The sequence below is a fragment of the Phaenicophaeus curvirostris genome, chromosome 14, assembly GCF_032191515.1.
Source record: "Phaenicophaeus curvirostris isolate KB17595 chromosome 14, BPBGC_Pcur_1.0, whole genome shotgun sequence".
Lineage (NCBI taxonomy): Eukaryota > Metazoa > Chordata > Aves > Cuculiformes > Cuculidae > Phaenicophaeus > Phaenicophaeus curvirostris.
Window position 1 is genome coordinate 14,152,607 of NC_091405.1, and position 27,198 is coordinate 14,179,804.

General features: G+C 38.3%; 1 protein-coding gene across 2 annotated transcripts; it reads left to right on the forward strand.

Moving 5' to 3' along the window:
• Positions 1 to 1,015: 1,015 nt before the first annotated feature.
• Positions 1,016 to 26,805, forward strand: CYLD (CYLD lysine 63 deubiquitinase). Of its 2 annotated transcripts, none has more exons than XM_069868782.1 (17): positions 1,016 to 1,093; positions 4,741 to 5,401; positions 6,440 to 6,742; positions 7,598 to 7,703; positions 8,776 to 8,874; positions 10,028 to 10,144; positions 11,786 to 12,165; positions 13,646 to 13,811; positions 14,630 to 14,771; positions 15,295 to 15,417; positions 16,169 to 16,260; positions 17,331 to 17,397; positions 17,827 to 17,959; positions 18,579 to 18,687; positions 19,717 to 19,835; positions 20,477 to 20,693; positions 22,058 to 26,805. In XM_069868782.1, the coding sequence occupies exons 2-17, from the start codon at positions 4,895 to 4,897 to the stop codon at positions 22,240 to 22,242; spliced, it is 2,865 nt and encodes a 954-aa protein (XP_069724883.1). In that variant the 5' UTR covers positions 1,016 to 1,093; positions 4,741 to 4,894; the 3' UTR covers positions 22,243 to 26,805. The 2 variants fall into 2 exon arrangements, with proteins under 2 accessions (XP_069724883.1, XP_069724884.1); XM_069868783.1 differs by having other exon boundaries at positions 6,440 to 6,607.
• Positions 26,806 to 27,198: the final 393 nt, after the last annotated feature.

The following is a 27,198-nucleotide window of genomic DNA, read 5'->3' on the forward strand; positions in this document are numbered from 1 at the left end:
TCTGCAAACACTGAATGCACGAATTGAGCCTTTAAACGTAACCATCAGTTGATCAAGTCTTTTATGTTCTGGAGGTACTTCTCTCAGTCATTATTCAGGAAGAGTTGACTATGTAGAAGAAAAAATGATCATAGAATCACTAGGTTGGATGCTAAGGAGGTAAAATAAACCACTCAGACGGCAGTCCCATCAAAAGAAGGCCGGTTAAAGAGGAGCCACGTTTGGCTTTTATTACATCGAACATTCAGCAGCATCGCTTTCATTTCCTGAGAGCAAAACCGCTTCAGAACGGGCTGTGACACGAGCAAGGGGCACGAACGGCCTCTGGAATTCACCCGGTGCTTTTGAACCCGGGAGTTCCAACCGCGACGGAAGCTGCTGGGAAGCCCCGGGAACTCCCATCCCTTCCCGGCGCCAGGCGCTGCGCTCGCCGGGCTGCCCCGTCGGCGGCCTCCGCGGAGCCGGGCAACGCGTGCGGCCCTCCCGGCGAGCGCTGGAGCCGCCCGGCCCGGCCCGGCCAGGACCGGACCCTGAGGGACGGGGCCACCGGACCAGGCCGCCTACCGGGCCTCTCAGCCTCAGCCCCGCCGCCGGGGGACGCGCAGCGCCGCCCAATCCGCGCTGCCGTAGCTCCCGGCGTCCCGCCCTTGCGCTCCGAATAACCAATCAGCGCCGCCGTAGCTCCCGTTCTCCCGCCTTTTTTCTTCCGTCAACCAATCAGCGCCGCCGTAGCGCCCACGTCCCGCCTTTTCGCTCCCGTCAACCAATCAGCGCCGCCGTAGCTGCCGACGTCCCGCCCCTGCGCTCCGGCCGGCCAATCGACGCACACCGAGGTGGGGGCGTTCCGCCAATGGGCTTTCTCTGCCTCCCGCCGCCCCCGCAGCGGCGCGCGCCCCCTCGGCGGAGCGGAAAGCCCCGGCCGCCCGTCACGCGGCGGCGCCCTCGGCCTATGGCGGCGCGCGGCGATTGGCCGCGAGAGGGGCCGGCGGCCGCGGGGCGGGGCTGCGGGGACGGCGATGGGGCGGCGGGGAGCGCCGGGCGCCGCGGGGCCGTGAGCCGGAGCCGGGGAGGGCCCGCGGCTGGGGATGAGGAGGTGAGCGGGCGAGGGGCCGGCGGCAGCGGCCTGGCTCGGCCTCAGCGCCCGGGCCGCGCTCCCGGCCGTTCCCGAGGCCGCTGGCGCGCGTTTCCCAGCGTTAATCCCCGAGCGGCGGCCCGCTGCACCCACATAGCGGGTGTGCGGGGCTTTCCGCGCCCGGCCCGCTCGTATCCGCCCCCGGGGGCAGAGAGAAGCCTCAAAACTGTGTGTGTGAGAATGTGCGTATGTCTGTGTGTATCTAAGTTGCTCTCAACAACCTATCCCTGCACCCAGCCTCGTGGTTTGCAGGTAGATGGTGATACCGTGTCTTGCCTTGCCAGGCGCTGAACAGAGACACCACGCTTGCCGTTGGCCGCTCTGTTACTGACCAAAGTTAAATTTAATTTGGTTTTCGTTTCAAAATCTGAACGTACACATTCCGTTTTATCGGGAAGGCTTGCAAATCACATTGACAGAAGGGTTGTCTGCAGAGCAGCGGTGATGGTGTGGTGGTGTCTACTTGCTAAATCTACCTATGCCAGAGTGTTCTCGTAGTTGGTAATGATTTTGTTCTTCCTCTAAGGTAGAATATTAATATAAAATTTATAATGCCTAACAAAAGTTAGTGGAGTTTTTCAGCTGCATTTTCTTCTAGAAATCATGTTACCAGTAAGAGCCTCTTTGTATCAGGCAATAGTTTGGCTGTTACTTCGAAGAAACAATTTTTTTTTTCCTCTGGTGGTTTGTATTGCCCTCATGTAATTGTGTGTACGTTGAGCTACAGCTAAACTTACTAGTTTTAAGATTCCCTTGAAAATGGTGTTTGGACTGTTGAAGAACATAACTGCATTTCAGTTGTTTAAAACTTGGTATTTAAAGTGAAAGTTCTGTAAGAAACTGTACAATTTATTTTAGCCTCTTCATTTTATACTCTGAATTGGAGCTATAGACTTGTGTGTTCATGCTGAAACCCGATAGCTGGTTCAAGCATTTCTGTGCAGTTCATCCAAGGCTACTGCAGGGTAGAAACAAGGTTCTTATATTTCAGAGCAAACTCTTTATGATGAGATGACTCTACAGTGTCAGCGGTAACTCAAGACAGGGTGGAAAAGGAAGTTAGGGAAGCATTGAAGTTAGGTAGCTTGTTATGGCCTACCTCTGACATGTTTTTAAATGTTCTTTTTCTGAAGTGTGTAGTGTTGCAGTCATAACAGTGTTTTGCCTGTTGCTTCCCAAAATGATTCAGGTAGTAGGTGAATTTGAAGAATAGATTTGAACAGACTTTCACACTTAAAAGTCTGTGGTGATGAGTTCTGATAGTTAATTCTGGTCTTAGTCCATTACGAATGTGCTGTTTGTTCAGTGAGTGTACTTGCAGAACAATCAATTCCATAGTAAATGGCTGTTGAGAAAAAAGTATTACCATCAGTGACTTACATGCATGTATTTCTGATATATTGCCGGAACTTAACATCCTTTTTAGCAAGCTTTTCTGGGCTGTTCAAGTACTGATTTATAATTTTTATTCGAAAAGAGGATTTGGTTTTTAGAGCTGTATATTTTCTTTGGCAGGGACAATGGTGGTAGATAAGCTTTTAAAGGAAGGCATTTTGTATAGTGATAATGAACTTTTTCATAATGGAAAACCTTTTGGCACTGTATTTAGTGGCTCAGTAAAATCTCTGCAGGTGACTAGAACTTTGAAAGACCGACCATGCACTGCACAAAGTTATTACTATTTAATCTATATGCATCTGTTAACATGTTTTCACACTGAATATTACTAAACATGTGAAGATTATGTAATATTGCAGCAGTGGACTTGCAAGCAGGCTATACTTATTAAAAATAGATATGATAAGCAATATTTTTGATCAAAACTTAAAATTAACTTCTTTAAGTGCTTGAACAGACATTTCTGCTAATATATTGTTTCCATATATAATTAATTTTAATAAGTCTTTTTGAAAGTGAAAAAGGAAAGGTCCTGATATTTACAATGTCAGAGATGCTTGTTTGCAGTCTGTTGGGAGTTGGTTAAGTTGATGGAAAGGCTCATGAAAAGGAAAGTTAAGTAAGCACATCAGCCTGTGAAAGTCGAGAACATAAAATGGAACTGTGGACAACAACACGGTATCTATTTTTTCCCTGGTGTCTGGAAAAAGTAAGGGGAGGCAACTAGACAGAACTCAAGTGGAAATCTATTTTAAAATCCGAGTGGACTTATGAAAACTACTCTTTTAATTGTATATCCTTGGGGGCAGGGAGGAAGATCTTGCTGTCTTCTTCAGCAGTTCTCATATAAAACATTACTATTTCAATCTGAAACTGATACCAGGCTTTTTTTGTTACTCATCAACAAATATTAAAGCCTATTTAGGTGTATCAAATGTAAATGAAGAAGAATATTCTTTAGCTTAAAAACAAGTTGACAGTCTACCAGGCTTTGTCTCAGGTTTGAAACTCTCCAGCTTCTGTCCCTGAGATGTTAATTACTTTGCAAATAGAAACAATTTAAACCACATAATTCTGGTGAGCTGCTGCAGCACTGGTGTGATGGTGACATTGACACCCACGTACAACATCTGTGAAGACGAGAAGCATGCAGCGTTCAGTTTGAATGGCAGTGTGGTACAGGAGCCAGCAGCTCAGCACAGAAGTGTGCAAATTTCTAGTGGCTGAGAGATGCTACTTTGCATGAATTTCAGGTCATCTGTGATTCTTAACTTATATGCTGCTCTTTCGTGTCATCTTTAGAAGAACAAATCCTGTTAAGACACTGTAGATCTTTCTTCATGTATCTAATCTAATCTAAACTGTAGACATCCGTAAGTGTGTATGTATTTTACTTTTGTATCTGCTACCATGAAATATTTTCAAATTGTTCTTCTTTAGTTTATTGATTGTGAACTATAATTCTTGGAATGATGTTTAACTAAGGTGTTTGCTTTCAGGGTATTTTAATAATTGTAAGTGATGTACTTCCTACTTCATTGAATTGAATTATCTTTCTAAAGTGATAAAAGGAAATGTCTCTGAGCTTTTCTTCAGAATTGCATGCTGCATTGCTGGCAAAATTTGTTTTCCATTTTATTGCTTACTGGAACTATCTGCGTCCATTATTTAAAAAAATGGCTGTTATGAATTGCTGAAGTTTCCATTTTCTGTCACCGTATTACATTGACACAGTTTTCTGCTTCACTAAATCAAAACGCTGTGTGGGATGACAGATACAGTACACTTCATCAGAAATAAGTAGTCACTCGGCACAGGAGAAGATCTTCATAGTGGAAACCTTCTGTAAAATATCACTTGTAAACTTGAGCAGGGTATTTATTCCTGTTTGTCTGAAATTGAGATTTCTTTTTCCTTTCACTTGTGTATGTTTTCATTATTTCAGTACGCTTTTTTCCATAGCTCCTTGCTTCAAGGAACTAGAGAAAGAAATACACGGCAATAGCAAGTAGAAATGGGTATGTTCCTGATCAACAGTACCGTGGCTGTTTCGAGATGATGTTCACTCTCTCATATTTTGCTGAGCTATTTTTACCATGTAGGAGGAGTGAGGCTGATCACAGATTTAAATTATTTTCTGTTGTTTTACTTAAGACTAGCTGTAGTTCCCCAACTTAATTCTGATTTTTTTTCTTTTTTTTTTATTCTAGGCTTTCTGCTCTGGATTTGCTTCTTTGCAAGATGAGTATTGCAGAGTTTCACAAAGTTTGGACCCTTCAGTAGAATTTCTCAAGATCCGTGCACATAAATCAACAGCTTATTTTTATTGAAGACTTCTCTGCAGCTTTTAAAACATTTATCACAATGAATTCGGGCTTATGGAGTCAAGAAAAAGGAAGTTCATCTTATTGGGAAGAGCGGATCTTTTATTTACTTCTCCAGGAGTGCAGTGTCATAGACAAGCAGACTCAAAAACTTTTGAAAGTGCCCAAAGGTAGCATCGGGCAGTTTTTTCAAGACCGTTCTTCTGTGGGACACTCCAGAAATATTCCTTGTAAAGGCAAGAAACTTCAGATTGGATTAAAGATTCTGGAACAACCTCATGCAATCCTGTTTGTGGATGAGAAGGATGTTATAGAAATAAATGAAAAATTAGCTGAATTGCTTTTGGCCATTACTAACTGTGAGGAAAGATACAGTCTGTTTAAAAGCAAAAGCAGGTTAACTAAAGGCATCCAAATAGATATTGGTTCGCCTGTTAGAGTACAGCTGAGATCAGGAGATGATAAATTTCCTGGAGTTGTTCGCTTCAGAGGACCCTTATTGCAAGAAAGGTCCCTAACAGGGGTATACTTTGGAGTAGAGTTGCTGGTAAGTTTCTGGCTAAGGAGAAACATCTTATGTATTTTATAAGATGAGCTAAAAATCTTCTATTTAAAGAGGCAGTCATATTTTTTTCCTCTATGAACATTATTACCACTAAAAATTCTGTAACCTTCAGTCTTTTCATGATGTTATTAAATACCTGTGAACACGCCATATCACATCAGCCTTGTATTCTATATGTCAAGTGAAGCTTGATGAGGTGCATGGGCTGGCAAAAAGACTTGGAACATGCTCTGACTCTTCCAGCCTAGAAAAATTTAATTACTTGCATCCTTATCATGGCACATCTCTCACTCTCACGGTCTATGTTGAGTGCTCTTGTTTTTTCCTGCACGTGGTATAATAAAGTCCGTAAAAGCAGGCTTAATTTTTAGGGCTGTTTTGTAGAGCCCTCAAAGTCAAGTAGCAACTAGTTAACATAGAAAATGTTGCTATTGTTTGGTCCTAGTGAAATATTTGTGCAAAATTAATGCCTGTGATAAACCTTTGAAGGATTAGATTCAGGAGAATGCTGCCCTTGTGTTAGAAGTGTATTCTTCAAAGACCTCTTTAGACTTCTACCATATTCCTTACAATTCCCACTAAGAACCTCTGGGAATATCAGGCCCAAGTGCTACTGAAAATCAGCTCTCTTTATTTGGCATCTGAGTGGAATTTGAGAGCGCTTAGCGTACTGAATACGAAGTAGTGTTGTCTTGATAGGGCAAAAATTTGATGCTGCAAGCAAGATCCAAACCTAAAGAAAACACATTTCTCTAATTGAAAAGGCTTCTGCCTGCAGCTTCTCTGTAATCTAATGACATCTTACTGTTTATTCCCCTAAGACAGTGTGTGTGTTTGCCACAAAATCTGGCAACAGAATTTTATCAATTTGATAGTTCATTGGGCAAATTATTACTGGAGTTTCTCCAAAACATTGGATTATGTTACTTGTTTCGTAGTAGTCAGATTTTGCACAAAATGCATTGCTTTTTTTCCCATTTCATTTTTTTCCCCTCTTCTACTTCCTCCTCTGTCACTTAGGAAGAAGGTCGTGGTCAGGGCTTTACTGATGGACAGTACCAAGGGAAGCAGCTTTTCAGATGTGATGAGGACTGTGGAGTTTTTGTTGCTTTGGACAAATTGGAGCTGGTAGAAGATGATGACAATGAACTGGAAAGTGACTATGCAGCTCCTGTTGAAGCAATGCAGGTAGAACTTCCTCCTCTGGAGATCAACTCCAGGGTTTCTCTGAAGATAGGAGAGAGTATAGAGTATGGGACAGTTATATTCTGTGATGTCTTACCAGGCAACGAAAGTTTAGGATACGTTGTTGGAGTGGACATGGTAAGAGCACAATCTGACTTTAATTAAACTTTTGCATGTGTGTTAGCTAGTAAATTACATGCAATATAGAAGAAGAAACATTATCCACAAGGTACTTCAGCGGAGGCTGGCCGAAAATGGGAAATAAATACATGTGTTCAAAGAAGCCCTTTGGTGGTAATTATTTTTTGGCATCAGGTAAATGGTATCCTATTTGGTGCTAAACAGTTCAGGAGAAATACCCTGGTTACTCTGAGGAGCCTCCACTGAGCTACTTCCAATGTTGAATGTCAGTCTTGAAGTAATAAGAGTTGAGTGTTTGTCTTGTCAGACTAGCTTTATTCTGCCTTTTTTAAAAGTAGGCTGGATGCCTTTTTCTTTTTTAGCTATTTTTAAAAGCTTTTTCTCATGTAACTTTGGTTTCTTTGACTTTGTTGCCTTTTCAAAATACTCAGTTTTAAAGTACAGAAGTTGATCTTTCAAGAAAATGTGAAGCTTGTCATCAACATTATTTCTAGATTTTTGGTGATTTGATTTTGGTTTTGTAGATCAGATGCTTCCATTTTCTTGAGTGCAGTAGTTATTTCCTAACAAAGCAGTGGAATTGTTGTAACTTGTTTATAAACAATGAATTTTAATAGAGGAATTCTTGTTAAAATAGGAAATATTTCTCAAAAGAACAGTTTTTAAGTTTGTGTTTATCTTCAAAGACTGTAACGCTTGACTGTTACAAATACGAAGTCTCTTGCAGGAAAAAAAATAGATGTTAAACTTTTAATTTCTCTACTTTTTTGTGTTCCTAAAGACAGATGCTTTGTGTTCTGTATGATGTAAATCTTCTCTTGAGATACATGTAACATGTTTTTCTATTTTTAGGATAATCCTATTGGAAACTGGGATGGAAGATATAACGGAATACAGCTGTGCAGTTTTGCAAGTGTTGAAAGTACACTTCTTTTGCATATCAATGATGTTATTCCAGGTATGCTCTGCTTTCTTAACCAGAAGGCAGACTTTGATAACATCTCAGCCTAGGCACAGTTACATAATTAAAACAATGTTGTGGAATTAATATCCTAAGTTCACTTGAATTAATTTAACCTGCTGTGTCACAATTCTCTTCTGTTTCCTCCTCCTTTTGGTTATGATCTCACTAATGGAAAAGGTTTAATATTGAACAGAATTCATGTCAAATTGTATGGTATTCATGAGTAATGTACAGTTGTATAGCATTCATGATTTTGTGAGTGTCTGTATTGGGAATCTTTTTATTGAATGCCGTTCAGTTTACTCCATGAGATTAAATATCTTAAACCAGAAAACTGTTCTTTCTGTGCTTGAAATGTATTGATAGTATTTTTATGCATTTTGTGAGTAAATATGTGAAAATCCATGGCAAGACTGGAAAAATTCACTACCCACAGTAATTCACTGAATTGCGTTAACTCGTAACAACTACAGTTCAGATTACTTTTTTGAAGAAAGATAAAAGATTCATGTAGAACTTTTATTTATTTGTTCTCCATCTGAAAATAGATACTAATGAGTGTGCAGTCTTGTGCAGCCTGTAGTCTGTAAGCATCGCCCTCTTCAATTCGGCTAACTTTTCTTATGTTCAGCTCCTACTTGTTGGTTTAGTTGAGATGCATGTTTTCGCATGAATTGTCTCTTTTCTGGAGAATTCACGGGGACTTCTCGGTTTTTGGGGAAAGAGCATTTGTTGTAGATGTGTAGGTAGCAAACAAAGTTTAGAATTTCATACATCTGTTTCCCTAATGGAAGCATGCACGTACATTTGAAGAATGCGAAGTCAATCTGTTTGATGTGTTCAAGAAATAATGGTAGTCTTCAGAGTAAAGTAATTGCAGATGAGACAGAAGCAAATCCTATATACATCAAACACTGGTTATGTGCCAAACAAGGTTTTGCTACGCTTGGTTTTAAAATTTATGATGCTAGACTTTGGTTCAGTTAAGTTTGAAATTGAATTCTCTATGACATAGTAAAAGCGTAGAAAACGGAAGTTAATATTCTCTTCATATGTCATGTCTTAGAGACTGTGTCACAGGACAGGAGACCTCCCAAGCTTGCCTATACCTCAAGAGGTGTTGGTGACAAAAGTGTGTTCAATCATAGTAAGCCAAAGGCTACAGGTAAGTATTGGAAGTAATTTTCTTTACCTCTGTAATGGTACAGATTTCTGTTGCTTGAGGAAAAGTGTTGCCTTGCATTTACTATTACTTCATTTATTATGTATACAGCTACATATGCATTGAAATTTCTCTGAAGTAGATATCAGTATGAATTTAGTTAATCATATTAAAGGTGGCAGAGAATTTAAGTTAATACTGCTCAAAATACCTTCACTTTCCTGAACAACATTTTGAGGTCTAGCGGAAATTTAAGAGCTTGTTACCTAGCTGTCTAGTGTAAACAGTTCAGGGCTGCATTCTGTTTTTCTTAGTGTAGTCTGTGTTTGGATGTTTGCCTTTTTTTCGTTTGGTTTTGGGGTTTGATTTTTTTTTTTTATTTTCATAAATATAGTTTGCTGTTGTCTTCTTTCTGCAGGACTAGAAACTTCCAAATGTTTAGCCCAGAAGCAGATCTGCTGTAATGAATGTATGAATTTTGCTATGATTAAAACCCCCAAATTTAATTTCCTAAAGTATAGACTTCTTTTGAGTCTAGTTTTGGCCAGCTCTGAAAGTCCAGGGAAAAGACCTGGAATGGAAATAATTTTTTTTTTTTAATGACTGAAATAAAAGTTCAGCGTCTGAGTTTACTAGTGACTATTTTGAGTTGTAGAATACTAATGACAGTATATTCTGTAAGCTTTCGTTACCTGACATTGGATGCTGGCAGAGATGATCTTCACTGAAATAATTGTCATTGTATCTTGGCACAAGTTACAACTTTGTGAACTTGGATTGGTAATTTATTTGCCGACTCTGATTTTTTTTAATTTTAAAGGAAAGAAAAAATACCTGCTGTACACTGTATCTTAAATGCTTTCTTATATCCACAATTTTTAGTAATGAAAAATTTCCTCTTGAGGGGTATTTTATGCCTTCTTTCAGACTGGTGACTTAAAATTTCATCTTGGAGGATTCAGTTGGTTTGGTATAAACTGCTGTTTTCTTGCAAGCCTAGAACTGTGTCAACCTTGATGGGAGAGTTTGCTACTTTGTGGAAAGGCAGTTACTTCTTCTTCAAAGTGTAGTAACAAATTCATGCTATGAACTAGGAGCCTAGCTAACCTTTCCTAAGTAGAGATTAATCTCTTCAGTGAAACATGTTGTTTTCCAGGGTCTACCTCTGAACCTGGAAACAGAAACAGATCTGAAGTCTTCTATACCTTAAATGGCTCATCAGTTGACTCTCAGCCTCAAACAAAGACGAAACCCCCATGGTATATTGATGAAGGTAAAGATAGACTCTAGTCTTTCATGTAGGCAAGAACTTTATTTAAAAAACAAAACACAACCAGAGCGTATTGATGTTCTTCAAATAAAACAAGTATGACTAAATTTAAAACAGCTGGAATACATTGTTTTAGTGAAAGATGTACCGTATCATAAAAGTGTCTTGGAACCCCCATGAAAACATACTCTGTCTTAATTGACAGGCCCGTTTGATCCTGCATGTAGGAGATCACATTCCTGGCAGTGTATGCACAACGCTGTGGGAATGCTTATGTCTTGCAGACAAAGTAAAAGCTGAGGCTTGGAAGATATGAAGATACTCTTGTAGCCAAGTATATTGAGTAATTTTAGTTTGCCTGTCTTTTTGTAGCTAATGGTACACATCTAAGGGAACTGTAATATTCTGCTGTGCCAGCTAATCAGTCTAGAAGCAGGAAAGAGGGCAGATAAAAATCTTCACTAAGCATACATGCTTTTCCAGTATTTTTTGAAGTTATTTCTGTTAAAACTCTCTTGAATTCTTATAGGTATGGGTGACCATACTCAAAGAATCAATATAGCTTGATTTGCTTCCAGATCTAATAATTTTTTTTTTTCTTTTTTCTGGTCAGCTATTCTGAAGCGTGGCTGGCTTAGTGACTGAAGGGCTAAATAAATAGTAGACATTAATGATGTTAATTTACAGTGGAATTCTGCAGTAGTAGCCCTTGAATTCCATGAACTGTAAAAGGGAAGGGGTTAGAATTGTTCTTGGTTACCTGACAGTTGCTGTTGTAACAACTTGGAATTCTGTTCAAAAATTAGTTTATTATAACATTTAAAATAAGCACAGTAAATATCCTGTCTGGAAGGTACTATGGATAAATATTTTTCTTAAAGAAATCTTTGGACATCAACTTCAGTTAATAAAACAGTGTGGGGAGAAAAAGTGAGGAAGAGGCTTTTGCTCTGTGAATATCAATTGTGTATTAGAGACCAGAGATATGAGCAAACGTATGGAACACTTGTGTTGTTACACCTAGTTGTGATCTCATTTATCAAGCATTACATTAGCTGTGACTTATTTAAATCGTTTATTCTTTATAGACACTGATAGATTCCTTGTGTTAGAACCAGAGTATATTGTGATAGAGCTAAGGGAATAAACACTTCTCCATTTGCAAGTCATATCTGCAAGCAATTACTCATCTCTGTATAACTGAACCAAATCCTTTCTTCAATTACACGGACCAATAAATTCTTCCTAGTTTTGCCCGGTACAGTCATAACCATTGGGGCTGTTAACTTGTATTAAAAGGAAAAGTACAGAGTGGGGGTGAAAAAAAAAAAATTCAGTCTGAACTGTCCTGCAGGTTTTTGTCAATACCTCTTTTCTCAGTGGTATTCATTTCCGATGGTTGTGGTAAAAGTGATAGGGCTACAGCAGTGTCTCCTCAGCCAGTTCTGTCTTTCTAGTGTTGCCAAAGGACAAACATCTTCCTGCACGTCCTCAGCTGTTAGTGCTTCCTATGCAGAACACCCATTAAATCAGATGTGGTTGCTGATACACTTCATTGGTTTGATAGCTAAGCCTTACCTTTTGTAAGATGGGGTTAAAAAAACAACCCAACATTTACTAATATCTTGGTTTTGGTTTTAACAGTTGCTGAAGACCCAGCAAAATCACTTACTGATTCATCTCCTGGATTTGGGCATTCATCACCACCACTACAGCCACCTTTATCAAACTCTGTGTCTACAGAAAACAGATTTCACTCCCTCCCTTTTAGCTTGACAAAAACGTCAACTACTAATGGTACTATTGGACACAGTCCTCTCTCTTTATCTGTTCAATCAGTCATTGGTGATGTAAATACTACACCTAGCCAGGAGAGTCCATCAACAGCAGGCCCCGTCGGGAACTCACATGGTCTTGAAGCAGGTTCCTTGGCTGAAGTTAAAGAAAATCCTCCTTTCTATGGAGTAATCCGCTGGATTGGCCAGCCTCCTGGAGTAAATGAAGTGTTGGCTGGACTGGAATTGGTAAATATAAATTGTAATTCACAATAATATTAATTTTCATGTTACTAGTTTTGTTTCTGAGAGTTGGTGCTTGCATACTTTGTGAAAGCAGTCAGTCTCGAGGAATTTGTCCAAATAGGTTGCTACGTGATTTCCTTATAACATAGCTAAATTCTGAGATGAGCTCTGACTTTTGTGGCTGCTGCAGACTTTACTCTCTTGATAGGCTCTGTTATCTTTGTAACAGTGCGTTACTGCAAAGGAGCGCCCTTTGCTTACATCATGGAGATTTTAATTGAAAAAAGCTAACCGTATTTAAAAATGCTTTGAAATGCAGATTCACATAAAAAGCCCTGGCTGTAAGAGTCTATTGAATATTAGTTTTCTGTTTGTTTGTTTTGTGCATACCAGCAGTCAGTGTCAGAGTTATGACTGTCAGAGTTGTGATAATCTTTGATGATCAATGATAGTGATATTGTAGATTTGACAGCCATGTGCTTCATATGTTCCTGTGAGCCCTTTGTAAATTCACAGTTGCTGCAAATGTGGTTCACTGTAATCTACTGACACTTACTTTGTGGCAGCTGCTGCTGAGGTTGCAACTGGGCATCAGTTAAATTAATGGGTACACAATTATGGAGATGGAGTTCTTTTTTTGGGAGAATAGTCAATAAAATTTCAGATAAAGCAATGTACAATTATGTAAAACAACAAACATCTTTAGCAACGTAGGTGAGAATTCCAGGAAATTCCAGGAGTGCCTGGAATTTCAGCTGTTATAAAAAATCCTGATGCTTGTAGGTTTTTTGAGTGAAGCTCAATCTATAGTTTGCTGCAGGTGTTCTGAGACTGTATCTTAGGATGTAAGGCTTGGACTTGGCTGCCATGCATTTCTGCATTAAAACCTAGCAGTTGTTCCTAAGCAGGCAATATACCTTAAATCATGCTATCAGAGTTAAATAATAACCTGCTATTTTTCATACCTAGTTTGTGTTGTCTTTCCTTGATGTACATTTAGTGTGTTCTGAAGCAGGTGTTTTTCTTGTGCAGGCCAGAGTTGCACCGGAAGTATTCACACTACCCAGTGTTCAGTGATTTTAACTGAGTTTCAGAAGGTGCTTGGTAGTGCATGTGTGTTCTTTCTAATGACAGGAGGAATCTGGAGTGACTAGCTAGCTTAGTTGAATTCCTGATGTTGACTAGGTTTAATTCTTGCCCTTCTCCTCCACCTTCCCCAAGTTGCTTCTGGATTGAATTCTTTTTGATTTTGTATGGAGTGGAAGTTTAAGCATGAATCAAGAAAGAAAGTGCAACTCTTAATTTCCTCAATAAGCCCAATTAAAGAACACCTCAGATGAAGCTTCGTATACTGAAATGCAGGAACATTGTCTATCAAGCTTCTTAGTACCTGAAGGGTGACTTACGGATAGCTGTGTTATCAAATGTCTTGTGCAGAATTCTAGAAGTAAGAAAAATAGTGAATTCTCACTTGAATTTGCAGGAAGATGAATGTGCAGGTTGTACAGATGGAACGTTTAAAGGAACTCGATACTTCACTTGTGCTCCGAAGAAAGCTCTTTTTGTTAAACTCAAAAGCTGCAGGCCAGATTCGAGGTTTGCCTCACTACAGCCCGTTTCCAACCAGATTGAACGCTGCAACTCTCTAGGTACTGAGCTTCTGTTTATTACTTTACTGTCTGCTGGGAACTGACCTGGGTTTTGGCTTCATTCATTCTTGCAAAATGTTCTTTGTATTAAATATTCGAAAATCTATACAGATATTACTTAGATTAACGAATAGAAGATCAGTCTGTTTAGGACGTAATGCTTCTATTACCTTTTTTTTTTGCTTTAAACCAAGAAAATGTTCATATATTTAAAGAAATCTCATAAAATTAAAAAGGGACTTTTGTTATGCTATACATTTTTTACTTTAGAAGTTGTAAAGCTGTCTTGCTGAAAATAGTATTTGCAGCTCCAGCAACACGTGATAGCATTATGAGAAATAGTTATTTGTCTATATTGTCTAATTATTTTTTTCTAAATATTAATATAGAAAAGCACGAATTTTTATGCTGTAAGCTAGTGTTGAAAAACTCAATATTTTTTCTAACTTCAAATGTTTTAGATTTCTAGGGTCATGTTATATTGCCTGGGACAATATAACAAAGCAAAGCAAAGTGTCTGATACTTGCAAGGTAGTGTGAACAAGGCATTTATAGTGACGAGAACTTCATTCCTACTGGATAAAATTAATTCAGTGCTGCAGGCTTTCTGAAGCACTCTAATGTGCATTGTAAGTGGAATGTAAGGCCTTGTTCACTCTCTGGAAGACAAGGAGTCTCAACTGTAATAAAATGCTATTCTAGTCTAGAGAAGGAATGCTTACACTAAGGCAGCAACTTAGCTATAAGACGTTAATAGGAAAATTGCAAGGGGGATCAAATTTGAGGCTTTAAAGTGTCTTTTGAAAAAAAAATTTCAGCCTTTGGAGGTTACTTAAGTGAAGTGGTAGAAGAAAACACTCCTCCAAAAATGGAAAAAGAAGGTTTAGAGACAATGATTGGAAAGAAGAAAGGTATCCAGGGTCATTACAACTCCTGTTACTTAGACTCCACCTTATTCTGGTAAGTAAGTTCATAATTTGTACAGTGCCATCAAGCGCTAGAAATGTAGAACATGTGATCTTTGTTGTAACGATTGTCTGTCTGTGTTACCGTGCAGCTTAAAGCCATGCACTGCAGCCTTTGAACATTGCTGCGCTCTTTCAATTTGAACAAGTTTTGCAGAATTCACTGCATTATATGAAGTACTAATCGTGTCCAACTTGTACTGACCCTTATGTATCTATACTATTTGGCTGTAAATGGTTGAAGAATGAAAGAGTACGCAGGGGAATGGAGGGAGGGTAATATCTCTTACAACTTTGAAGAATCCTGCCTTGGCAGCTGATTTTGTACTCTGCTGCAGAAAGGATAGTGGGTTAGACTGGACTTCTAGTACAGCTGTGCTGTCCTCTGTCCAGAACTAGCTCCTTTTGAGTTTTAGTTCTTGAATTCTTCCTGTGGCTTTGCTTAGTTTGTCTTATGTTGCTCAGGAATGGTTGTATCTTCCAGAATCAAAACAACCTTCTTTATTTTTCCTTTGTAGCTTGTTTTCTTTTAGCTCTGTTTTGGACACTGTGTTACTCAGACCTAAAGAAAAGAACGATGTAGAGTATTACAGTGAGACACAAGACCTGCTGCGGACAGAGATTGTGAATCCTCTGAGAATGTAAGTAAAGACATGAACTTGTCTCTGGTATAATATAACTCTTATATTAGATTCTGCTGTGTGTGCATTCCTATTGCAAACCTGAAAAGTTTGGCTAGCTGCTGCTGCCAACCTGTTAAGTTTTTTGGAGTATTTTTACTTGTTCTTTGTAGTAAATTTAACCAGTGCTGACTGGAAGTAGTTACGCCGCCCAGAATACAGTTGACTTTCTGGGCTGCAAGCACATGCTGGTGGCTCATGTTGAGCTTCTCACCCACCAGCACCCCCAAGCTTAATGCTTTCTTTGCACTTCATGTGAAGTTTTAGAGGAAAAGATTGAAGGCTTAAAACTTCAGCTTCTTTGTTGAGCAATGTAGTTCCATATCTTTTTCTCAAACATTGAAATTTTTTTATTAACAACTCCCACAGTGCTGCTGTTGTGTGACATTCTGAAACTGATGTAGTAAGTGGTGCAGGTTAGAGTGAAAACAAATCAAAAGTAATTGACTGACAAATCAGAGAACAGTTACCTTGGTAAGTTAATGTTTAAAAAGAGCTCTTAAAGGTTATGCAATAACATTGAGCGCTGTACTAAATTTATACTGCATTAATAAAAACCCTGGTAGTCAGATTGAATATGAGGAGGCAATATATAGTTCTGAAGAAATGAAGGATCTGAGAACCTGTATTTCAGCATTCAAGAGGGTTTTTTTCGGCTTCTGTGATTTATCTAATAGTTTAAGCTAATAGTTTATTAAACCATTTGTCTTAGATATGGATATGTATGTGCTACAAAAATAATGAAATTGAGGAAGATACTTGAAAAAGTTGAGGCCGCATCAGGATTCACTTCAGAGGAAAAAGGTAACTGTGTGTGTTTGTGTGTAGGGGTCCTTTCTTTGAGATTTGTAAGAATCGTAATGTGAAGGAGCTGAAATACCTTGCTGTTTAATTATACGAGAAAAAGCAGGCAAATATTTCTCCGTAGCAGTAATATCTCTACCAGAGAGCTGAGTGACCATTGTGTGGTAAAAAGCTTCCTTGGGTCTGTAAGGAATCCTAGTTGAACAGTTTCTGTCGTAACAGTCTTTCATTGAGTGGATTTCTTTTCTTGCCTTCCTGTTCCCATGTAAATCCCTTCCTTAGAATTGAGGACTGTGAATAAGGCTGGGGTCTTCGTCACTTTTGTCCCTGAGGAATAATCTTTCATAATATTTAATTGTCACAATTGTTGTGTAGTAGTTTAAGAAATAAAATATGTAAATCATGTTGCAATAATCAGTTCCCAACCTTTTGGTCTTCTGCTGCATATAATGGTTATGTAGCATTCTACTGTGTAGTGTTTCATTTTTGTTTGGGCTAACACTACTTTCTTTGTAAATGCTAAATGCTGAAAACCAATATTTATTGCAGTTAGTGGCAGGAAGAGAAATATACCAGAAAACTCTCAGTGCTGGAGGAGAATAGAACTCTGGGAGGCTAGTGTTGGCTGCATTCTTAATTAGGGAATAAGTCTCTGGTTTAGATGAACTTTGTACTATTATGTGGTTTTATGTAAGTATTACTGTCACTACTTCTTACTGCTTCTCTGCAGTTTCACTGCTATCTTTTGAAAGCTTTTATTTCTCCTGAAAAAGTTGTGTGGCATCAAAAGATTCCTCTGAAATACAGAGCATCTTTTTGATCCTTACTGGAAAGCTTTTTTACCCTGTTGAGCCTGTGTCATTTATTAGGGCCATTTGACAGCAAAAGAGTAAGTAGAGGTTTGTGTTGTGCATATGTTCATAGTTTGTCATAATCTTATTGTGTTAATAAAGCTGTAAAAATGAACCTCCCCCCCCCATTAAAATTTGAAAACTTACATTTAAAATCAGTCTTGAATAATGTATCTGGTTTTGCATACTAACAAGGCCTTTTTCCCCCTCCCCTTGCAGATCCAGAAGAATTTTTGAATATTTTATTTCACCATATTTTAAGAGTTGACCCGCTATTGAAAATAAGGTGAATCTTTTTTTCTTTGTTGATATCATCTATTTCTAGAGGCTGATGGGGAGAGAATAGCTGCTGCCTTTCAAATTCAGATAGCTCTTAGAGCACCTTAGACTTGTGATTCATATTTCCTAATAGGATTCAATATTATTATGTTATGTAGACAAATTTGACACTATTTCATACTTTTTTGGTAGGTGGTTTTGCCCTGCTGGTCTCCTGTTGCAAAAACTCATGAACATACTTTCATGAGAACTGGACAAAGATCCTAACATCCAAGACATTTTGTTGTTGTTGCTTGATTTTTTTATTTTTTTTAAGTATAATATATTTAAATGCAGAGAGGATGTTGTGTAGACTGTGTTCTGTTAGTTTTCCTAGTAAAATACAGTCATCATTACAGTAAAGCTTCAGAATCTGTTTTTAAAAATCTGTTTTTAGATCAGCAGGTCAGAAAGTACAAGACTGTTACTTCTATCAGATTTTTATGGACAAAAATGAGAAAGTTGGAGTCCCAACAATTCAGCAGTTACTAGAATGGTCATTCATCAACAGTAACTTGAAGTTTGCAGAGGTTGGTGACAGCTGTTGCTTTGTTAGAAGCTTGATACCTAGATATTTGAGCATTCAACAATGGAACAAAAGTAAGATTTGGTGCCACAACAAAATGCAGGTGTATTGGAAATGGGCATATTGGGTCAGTGGTACAGGTTGCCTACATCACAAAAGTTTTAAGGTTGATGGTTGACTTAATGATGTATCTTTTGGCTGAATAGAATAAAGTAATTTAGGTAAAGAATTACTACAAGGAAACTTCTTAGTTACTGCCAGTATGTTGCCTTAAGGACTAATACTTTGAGATACCTCCTTTTGTAAAACGCTTTACAGAGGGAAGATCTGTGCCCCGCACCCCTGCCCTGATGATGGGGGAGTGTAATCCAGTATATTTAATATCATACTCGAGCATAACTGGACTTAAGACATGTGACAGTGATATAGATGCCATTGTCCTAGGTTTTTTAGCTGTAGTTTCTTTCAAAGACTTCATTTTGGTTTTCTTACCATCTTGTTAATTTTGAAATAAATGGGCTGCAAATTTAATAATGCGAATATGTTTCTAGAATCAAAAGTATATCCCTGAATTTCATTATCTATCTCAAGCTCACTACGTTATATTCTGGCATTTTACCTAGGCACCCTCTTGCCTGATTATCCAGATGCCTCGGTTTGGAAAAGACTTCAAAATGTTCAACAAAATTTTTCCATCCCTGGAATTAAATATAACAGACTTACTTGAAGACAGTAAGTATACAACAACCCATTGTGTAATAAAAGAGAGTTGTTGAGAGTGACTAACAGTGAAAGTAAGTACTCCTGGTAGTTCTGGAGTATTTTTGTTTGTTCTTATGAAATATTCAACATGATAGTGTAAGACCCTCAGGCTAAGGAGAAAGGAAATATATATATAACTTTATGTATATATATATATAAAATATCTTCTTTGATTATGTTTGTTTCATTCTTTTACAACTGAACTGCTTATTTCAAGCCAGTGCTGTTAAGTTATTAACAGCAAAATAATTCGTTGTTATGACAGGTAGGAAATCTTAAAAGGTAACCATAGCACAGAGATTGGGTAGCAGGTATTTACAAGGTTGACTGCGTTTCATTAGTCTTCCTCAGTTTGTGCTGCTTGTTTCTAAGCTGTTTGTCATTAGTTTATCAAACTAGAAGAAGAGATCTTGAGATAAGTATGTAAGCCTGCAGCATGTAGTGACTGTGCATTTTTCAACTACAAATCTATCGCTTTTTTTGTTACCTAAATTTCTCACATTTGTCATCGACTGAATTTTTTATTGCTTTACCTAAGAAAAGACACCTGGGTTTAAATTTGAGATAAGAATTAATAAAACTCCTAAGATTTATTAGAATAATAATCTCTGAAACTGTCATGGCCTTTTCTTTCACCATCATGGCCATGAGCTCTTCTTACGCTTTTTTGTTTGTTTTTTTCCCTGATGCTGACAGGCACAGGGGCTAAGCTGGCTGCACCAATGGGAAGAGAGAGTATTAAATCTATTTAAAAACCTGGTTTTACTTGTTCATTCTGTTTATAAAACAGTTTTTATCATCTTCTGCTTTTGGGACTTACCGTTCTAAATCTTTTTTTCCCTTGTTCCACATTATGTCAAAGGAAGAAGTTAGTTAAACACAATGGTACATTCTGCTTTGATTGGCAGTTTGATTTTAGCATTTTTAATGTAGTATAATCCTCCCTCATTTCCATACCCCTCATCTTAAAGAAAGCTAATATCTTGCTTATAAATGCAGCTCCCAGGCAGTGTCGTATATGTGGAGGGCTTGCTATGTATGAGTGCAGAGAATGTTATGAAGATACTGATATTTCTGCTGGGAAAATCAAGCAGTTCTGCAAAACCTGCAATACGCAAGTGAGTTATCTGTTATTCTACATGGGTTTGACGCAAACGGTGTATGGTGTAATAATTGACAGAAGGGCTAAGAGTGTGATGAGGTTTTCTCACCAGCACTGGTGTAACTGCACCCACCAAGTAAAGTGTAGACTTTGGTGACAGATCAGGAACTCCACTTGGCCTTGCAAAGTATTCATCAACAACTTCTTATTAAAAACATGGCAGCTGCCAAATCCAGGACTGAATACAGTGCAGTGGTAGTAATTGTAGGCAACTTGGAATATGTTTCCTGTCACCTGCTTTAAATCCTAATCTTACATACATACACACAACATTGTCTGAATTGATAAATTCATGAGACAGAACCAGCTGTTCGTTAATTTACATGAAGCTGTCATAGTCATAGCTTGTTTTTAAGTCTGAGCATAGTAGAAAATCTTTGCAATAAATCTGACTTCCCTTCTAACCTTAGATTTGAGTTTTCTGGGCAATGTTGAACTACAGTGGTGGGGAAAAAACATCTAGTCTGCTACTGTTATTGCTGTTCCTTCTCTAATGTCATTATCTTAAGTTTGGCAGTGATTTTCTTTGTAGTCTGCCACTAAAAAAATAATCTTAGAGGGCATTTTTTCTCTTCTGAACTATCACTTCAATTGTAGGTTCATCTTCATCCCAAGAGACAGAGTCATAAATTCAATCCATTGTCACTACCTAAAGATCTTCCAGACTGGGACTGGCGACACGGCTGCATCCCGCACCAGAAGATGGAGTTGTTTGCTGTTCTCTGCATAGAAACAAGCCACTATGTAGCTTTTGTTAAATATGGCAGGGATGACTCTGCCTGGCTTTTCTTTGACAGCATGGCAGATCGGGATGGTACATCTTTTATTTATTCTTATCAATTTCCTCTTAGTTTTTTTACATTTATTACTACATGTACTAAATTTTGGTGCCTATTTCTTAATGTTTTGGAGATACTAATACCATTCAACTTTAATTACTTGATGCTGGGACATTATTCTTGACCCAGCCTTACCTCAGTGTGTTGCTTTCATATTAACTGCTGATTTGCATGACTGGCATTGCATCTTGGTTGGACGTCTTAGTAAGCAGGTGGTACAGAAGTAACTGCAGAGGTTTTCTAGCAGGACTCTACATATTTTTCTGTAGTTTGCAAGTTTGACAGAGTATTACTTTTAAGTAAGTAATCAACTGCAGGAATGTGTTCTTTCTGTCTACATTTAAGTGATTGTACATGATTATCAGACAGTATGCACATATTTTTATTGCCTTTGCTTAAATGACCTAGTGTAGGTATCTTCAGAATAAAAGAAATAGTCACATATTACAACATCTATACCATTCCATTGAATCTCCAGAGGTATCAGTGGAAAACTGTTACCCTGTAATAATACAAGTGTCAGTAAACACGTGTTCCCTTAGATACTGCTGCATTAAATAGTGTCTAAAAAAATACTCTGTTCAATGCTGATGCCTGAGAAAAACAGTAATAAATGCAAGGGTGAGGCTCATAGTAACAGTTCTTTGCATGAAGAATTCTTAAAACCTCCTTTTACAATATTATTTGGGGTGTGTGGGGGAAATAATCTTGCCCTCTCTTGAAAATGAAACTGCTGCAAGGTTAGTCTCTGTCTTGTAACAATCAGAAGGCAATGAAGTATTTTATTTTCCAAGTGCTTGAAATATGTGTGACTGAAGTCTGTAAAGAACCGCTTTATTTCAGGAATGTAGATTACATGAGATACTCACTGGGTGTAGCTCCTGCTGATCTTAGGGATTTTGTATCACAAAGATGGTGCTGCAAGCTAAAAACATCTGCTATTGCCATGGATGCCCAGAGAAAATGGCCAGGAGCAAGCTCTGCTTAAGTCTTGCAAGTCAGGTGTAGATGCTTATGGTTTAGAAATTCATCACCTGTTAACAGTTGTCATGTTATTAACAAATGCAATAGCATTTGCCATGGAGGATGCATTTGGGGCAGTTAACAAACCCCTAAAGTCCTTTCTGGTGGGGATTTTGTGTGGGTGTGTGCTTGTTAGCAATACTACAAGATATTCTGACACCAATTGTGATTTTTCTTGAATACATTTCTTGAAAATGCCTTCTTTTTTCAAAGGCATTTTCAAGAACTGATGACGCTGTCATAATTACATTATAAAGAGTATATATATGTAGATGCTATCCTAATCTGTTTCTCTTCCTTTCCCTATGGTGAAAAGGAGGTCAGAATGGCTTTAACATTCCACAAGTTAGCCCATGTCCAGAAGTTGGTGAATACCTGAAGATGTCTCTAGAAGAATTACACTCACTGGATTCCAGAAAAATTCAAGGTTGTGCACGAAGATTACTTTGTGATGCTTACATGTGCATGTATCAAAGTCCTACGATGAGTTTATACAAGTGAACAATGGTCCTCTGGAAAACTGAAGAGACAGTATAGAGTTACCGACTGTTGCATTTGCTGCATTTTTTGTTTAGTTTTAATGCAACCGTTGCTGGCAATGGATGCGATGACAAGGAAAAAGTTGACTCCGAGAGCAGAAGGATTACTGTTCCAAAAACTACATGTGGAGTTCTCTAATTGAAATATTTAAGCATTTTGCACTCTGGGAAGTGTGCTTGTGTGTGTTTGTTTTATAAACAAAGTCTAAGTGAAGTTACTAAAACTTAAAGCTTTAAGTGCATTGATTATATGCAGGCTTTTTTGAAATGTTAAAGGTAGAACTATATCAGGAGCAACCTCCTTAGTCCATTGAGAATGTAAAGATAGTGTTCCTGGTAAGTGCATATTTGTGGACCAAGGATGATGGTTCTCTTGTGTTTCTCTACCCCTCACTCCCACCATTTCTCCATGCCCTTGATCTTTTTAGCACCATGGGTTCTCTTTTTTTGAAGAGGCAGTAACTTCAGTTTCAATAAGAAATTTTGGACTGTTCATTGCATATTAGTTCTGTTCCATTATCTGTCTACCACAGTCCTTTCAGTTCAGGCATTTTCATCTTCAGAAGTTAAAGTTCATTTAAAGATCTGAATTCCTATCTTGTGAAAATCAACCACACAGATTTGCTATCTGTTAACTTGTGATTTTTGGAGGCGAAGAATAGGCAGAGGAGGGTATTAAGGGAAAGCGTAATTGCTGAAATATAAAATTAGCAATGAAAGTTAACAGATGTCTTTTTCAAGTGTCTATTTTTAAAGAAACAAAGCAGTCTGGAACAGAACAGCAACTATATACAAAAGATTTGAGGACAAAACAATAAAATAGTCGATTGCCTCTGGGAATGTTACGTAAGTGGTTTCTGGTCCTTAGTAAAACAAAACTGACTTTTCTGCACATTAAGCATCGACCTGGGACTATGTTATACATCTGACTCTTCCTTTCAGGATTAGTAATGAATACTAAAAATCAAAACTGTAAATAAAAGTAGATCAGGGATTTACTGTACACCAAGAACCTAATGGAAACTAACTTGAAAAGCTGCAAAACCTGTGTTGATTAAGTATGTTCGTTCCTGTTTGCAAGGAAATACTGTTGTTTTAGTTGCTTTTTACCTACTTCTGTCTACACTGACTAGCAAACATGCATCTAAATATAGACAGTAAAATCTGGTTGTACAAATTACATATATAGAGCTGTACATTTTCAATTCTGTTTTATATGGACAGCTTCCTTTTTGGGGTCATCTGTAGAAGGAGAGGTCACAAAATACAAAATGAGGAAAAGCCCCATTGAAAAGGCCACTGTTGTGAAGACAATGGAAACTGATCCCATACTGTAGAAAACGTAGTCACTTTGTTTTTCTTGGCAGAACACTCTAGTACTGATCTGTGGTAGAGAGAGGTTTGAAAATTCTGCTTGAGGGGCTAATCTGTCTAAAGCGAGGGGTGGGGAGAGAGCCGATCTCTTCCATTAGCTGCTGCATGAAGTGCGCTCTAATTTTTCATTCTCGAGCAAGAAAGTTATTAGAAGTGTCACTGTTGCTTTTGCCTCTAATAGCCTCTTGGCTTCTATGTTCCATTGCCTTATTTATCTAGTCTGTGGTTCTTCAGTTTCTGTACTACTGTGAGCTCTTGAACGCTCTCTCTTGAAAAATTTCAACAAGGCTTTAGGTGATGCTATAACCATCTGTCGGTGGATGGAGTTTCGTCCGTTAGCTCTTCCTTGGTTCTGTACTATCCTGCTAGGGGACAGCAGACGCTCAGATGTGTCCACGAAGATGCCATAGAAACATCTTATAGGCAATATACAAGGTTTGACACAAAAAACTCCAAGAAAGTGTCTGTAAATCTCTTCCTTTAACAAATTAAGAAAATTGTCTGCAATCATCTTCAAAATAATTCCCTTCTGAGCTGACACACAGCTGCATGTGATGCTGCCAACATTTAAAGCAATTCCACAGATGACTTTCTGAAAGGCTGTTGAGGATCTCCATTGTTTTTGCTTTCAAATCTGCTGACACAAAATGGGTTCCTCTAGGCACTGATGTGATCACCATGTAACCCTCTGTCAATAACAGAAAAGTTTGTGTCGTGGATTTCTTCAGTTTCACAAGAAACTTTGCTAACTCGCTGTTCACCCTTGCGCACTGATATTTTCTGACAGAGCACAAGAAAATGTCTATATTTGAGCATGTGTCCGTGCATACTGAGTGAAGCAATTGAGTTGAGCCTAGTCTCACTGTGACAGATTAGAACAAGTTCTATAACCATCTCTTTCTTCCCCATTCGTGGTTCCTGAGCTATAAGGTTAGTCTTGGGTTTTTTTTGTGCCAGACCTCATAAGGAAAAAAAGACTAGTTTTAGGTCTTGGCTAGGCAGCTTGTGTGGGTTCAAGAATATCCATGATCTGAGCAGAAGGCATGGTAACTCACTCATGGATGCATATTAAAGAGCAGGTCCAGGCTCAAGTGATGTTTTTAGGGAGCTGTTGGCAAGACAAAGGCAAGAGGACCAACAGACTCTCAACTTGCTCTCTACAACGTCTGATACCTTTGTTGCCCTAGCACCATCATGACTGAACCTGAAAAGCAGTTAGAGGTGGTGCCCCCTCCTGAACCCTGAGCAAACATAAAGGCTTTACAAATGAACAAGCACAAACCTTTGTAGCAATGAGCCCAATCTGATGTCTAGTCTATTCCCTATTCCTTGATTTATTTTCTAGATTTCCTAATGCATTGATTTTCAAATGTCTTTCTTCCCTCCACCTCCCCCTCCATTGCATTATACCTAAAGATACCCTTACCTCTTCTTGCCTGAACTTGAGCTGTGGAGCTGCTGTGGACTTAGCACCCATATTACAATTTTCTGGATGAATAATCTTGTAGCAAAATATCCATATATCCCATTTTTTTTCCAAGATGTGTATTTTATTAGCAGAAGTGAATAAAAATATGTGGGTGTAAATGAAATGCATGGCTTCTTGCCTCCAATCTTCTAGCCTTTGGCAGGAAATTTTGCTTTTGTTCACCTAGAGAATGCACAGAGGAAAAAAAAAAAAAACAGGGACTTTAAATGTATTGTGCACGCTTGGTGACAAATGCTGTGTTTGGCAATGCAGGTGATAGTTTACAGCCTAGGTTTTGTGTGGTTTTGATAATTGAGCCTTCTTTTAATCCAAAAAATATTGCTTTATGGTGTACTGCATTCCATTGGAGATAATCTGGCAATGTACATGAAATCTTATGGAAGCTAACTCCAATTTTAATTTCCTTTCTCAGAAAGGAGTATACAGACATAAAAGTGGTTTCACTGTGAAGGGAAAATTGTAAAATAACTTGTATATGGGGGAGGAAACTGGTTTTAGCCTTCAGCATATATTATAGGGAAACCGGCTAAGTTGTTTTGTAGAAACAGCCTGCGTTTTGAAGCATCTGCTGCTGTTAAAATATAATGCCCAAAGATTGCAGTGATTAAGCACCCAACTTTTTTGTATCTAATGCTTTTGGGAACCTTCCCATCATCTCTCTTTTTTTTAATACAGTGAATGTGCCCGTAAATTAATAGCACTTAGATGATTGTTTCATGGTTCAGCTCTTAAGTACAGCTAGCAATGGCCTTAATCTGTGAGTGGGAAAAACAGAGAATATAGTTTCTGACAGCCTGTAAAAACTTTCATGAAGTTTCATAAACTTTTCAAAAAGTTTCATAATGCATAAAGTTTCATAACTGGGGAGGAATACTGCACACGTCTACAACTTTCAGCCTCTACTGCGCTAATAATTTTTAGAACTGGAGGCTCAAATCAGTAGAAAATGAAACAAATGTTTTGCACATAGAGGTATCAGTTAAAGGAGATGTCTTACACGTTACTGAAAAAAAGAAAAAAACCAAACCCCCACTCCTTTGGTGTGGGAGATAACCAGAAGAAAATATACACAAATACATATGTTCAATAAGGGTTGTTCTAATATCTGTGCTACTGATTCTGTATTCTTAAAAAATGTAGTACTGTGTTTTATTAAACAGCCTGTGAGATCTCCGTTATAAGTAAGTACTATGTGTAACGAGTTACTCGTAATCATAAATGGTTCATTTCAATGCACTTAGTTTTCTTGTGCGCTTTATATTCCACTGATGAACGTGGTCACCACAATCCCCAACGATAGCCTGTTTAATACAATAGGAAGGCACAACATGCTGCAAACTGGAATTTTATGGTTTCGGAACTGAGTTGGTGTAAAAAAAAAAAGGTTTGAAAGCTTTGTGTATTTTTACCACTGTTACAAAGCATGTTTTTATCTGTTCTTAATGTTTTGCTAAATAAACATCCCATGTTTTGTGCACAAATAGTGTCTTAAACTCACAAAGGCTGTCTTCTAGAATGAGTTAGGGAAACAAACCATTATATCAGATTGCCCTCAACTAGCCTTAACTTCCCCCACAACGGTAGAGTGGAATTAGCTGCTGCTGGAAAGGAATGTACCGTGTGCTCTTTCTGTATTAATGTTAATTAAATATATTATTCTTATGGCTCTATTCATTTCTTTGGGGGCTTGGAGTTTTGGGGTGTCACAAACAATAATGAATGTAGTGTTGAGCTAGGTTGTTTTGTGTACTTACAGAAGGATTTCTTTTTATATATTTTTGATAGTCTCTCAGCTTCAATATTTCTAGGAAACACAGGAGTTGCTGTACTATATCAAATCAGGTCTAAGCATGCTCCTTGTGTTTTACCAATTAGTACCTGATATTATGATGGAAAACCAATGAAAAGCTGCTCTAGGTAACTGTAGTTTGCCTGTGAGGAAAAATTAATTTATTTTTAAATGCTTGGTGCACTACCTCACTGACCTTTGATGATCGGCTCCTTCTGGGCTCAGGCTGTACCTTCACTGCTGCTTCTGTAGCTGCTGTTTTGAAG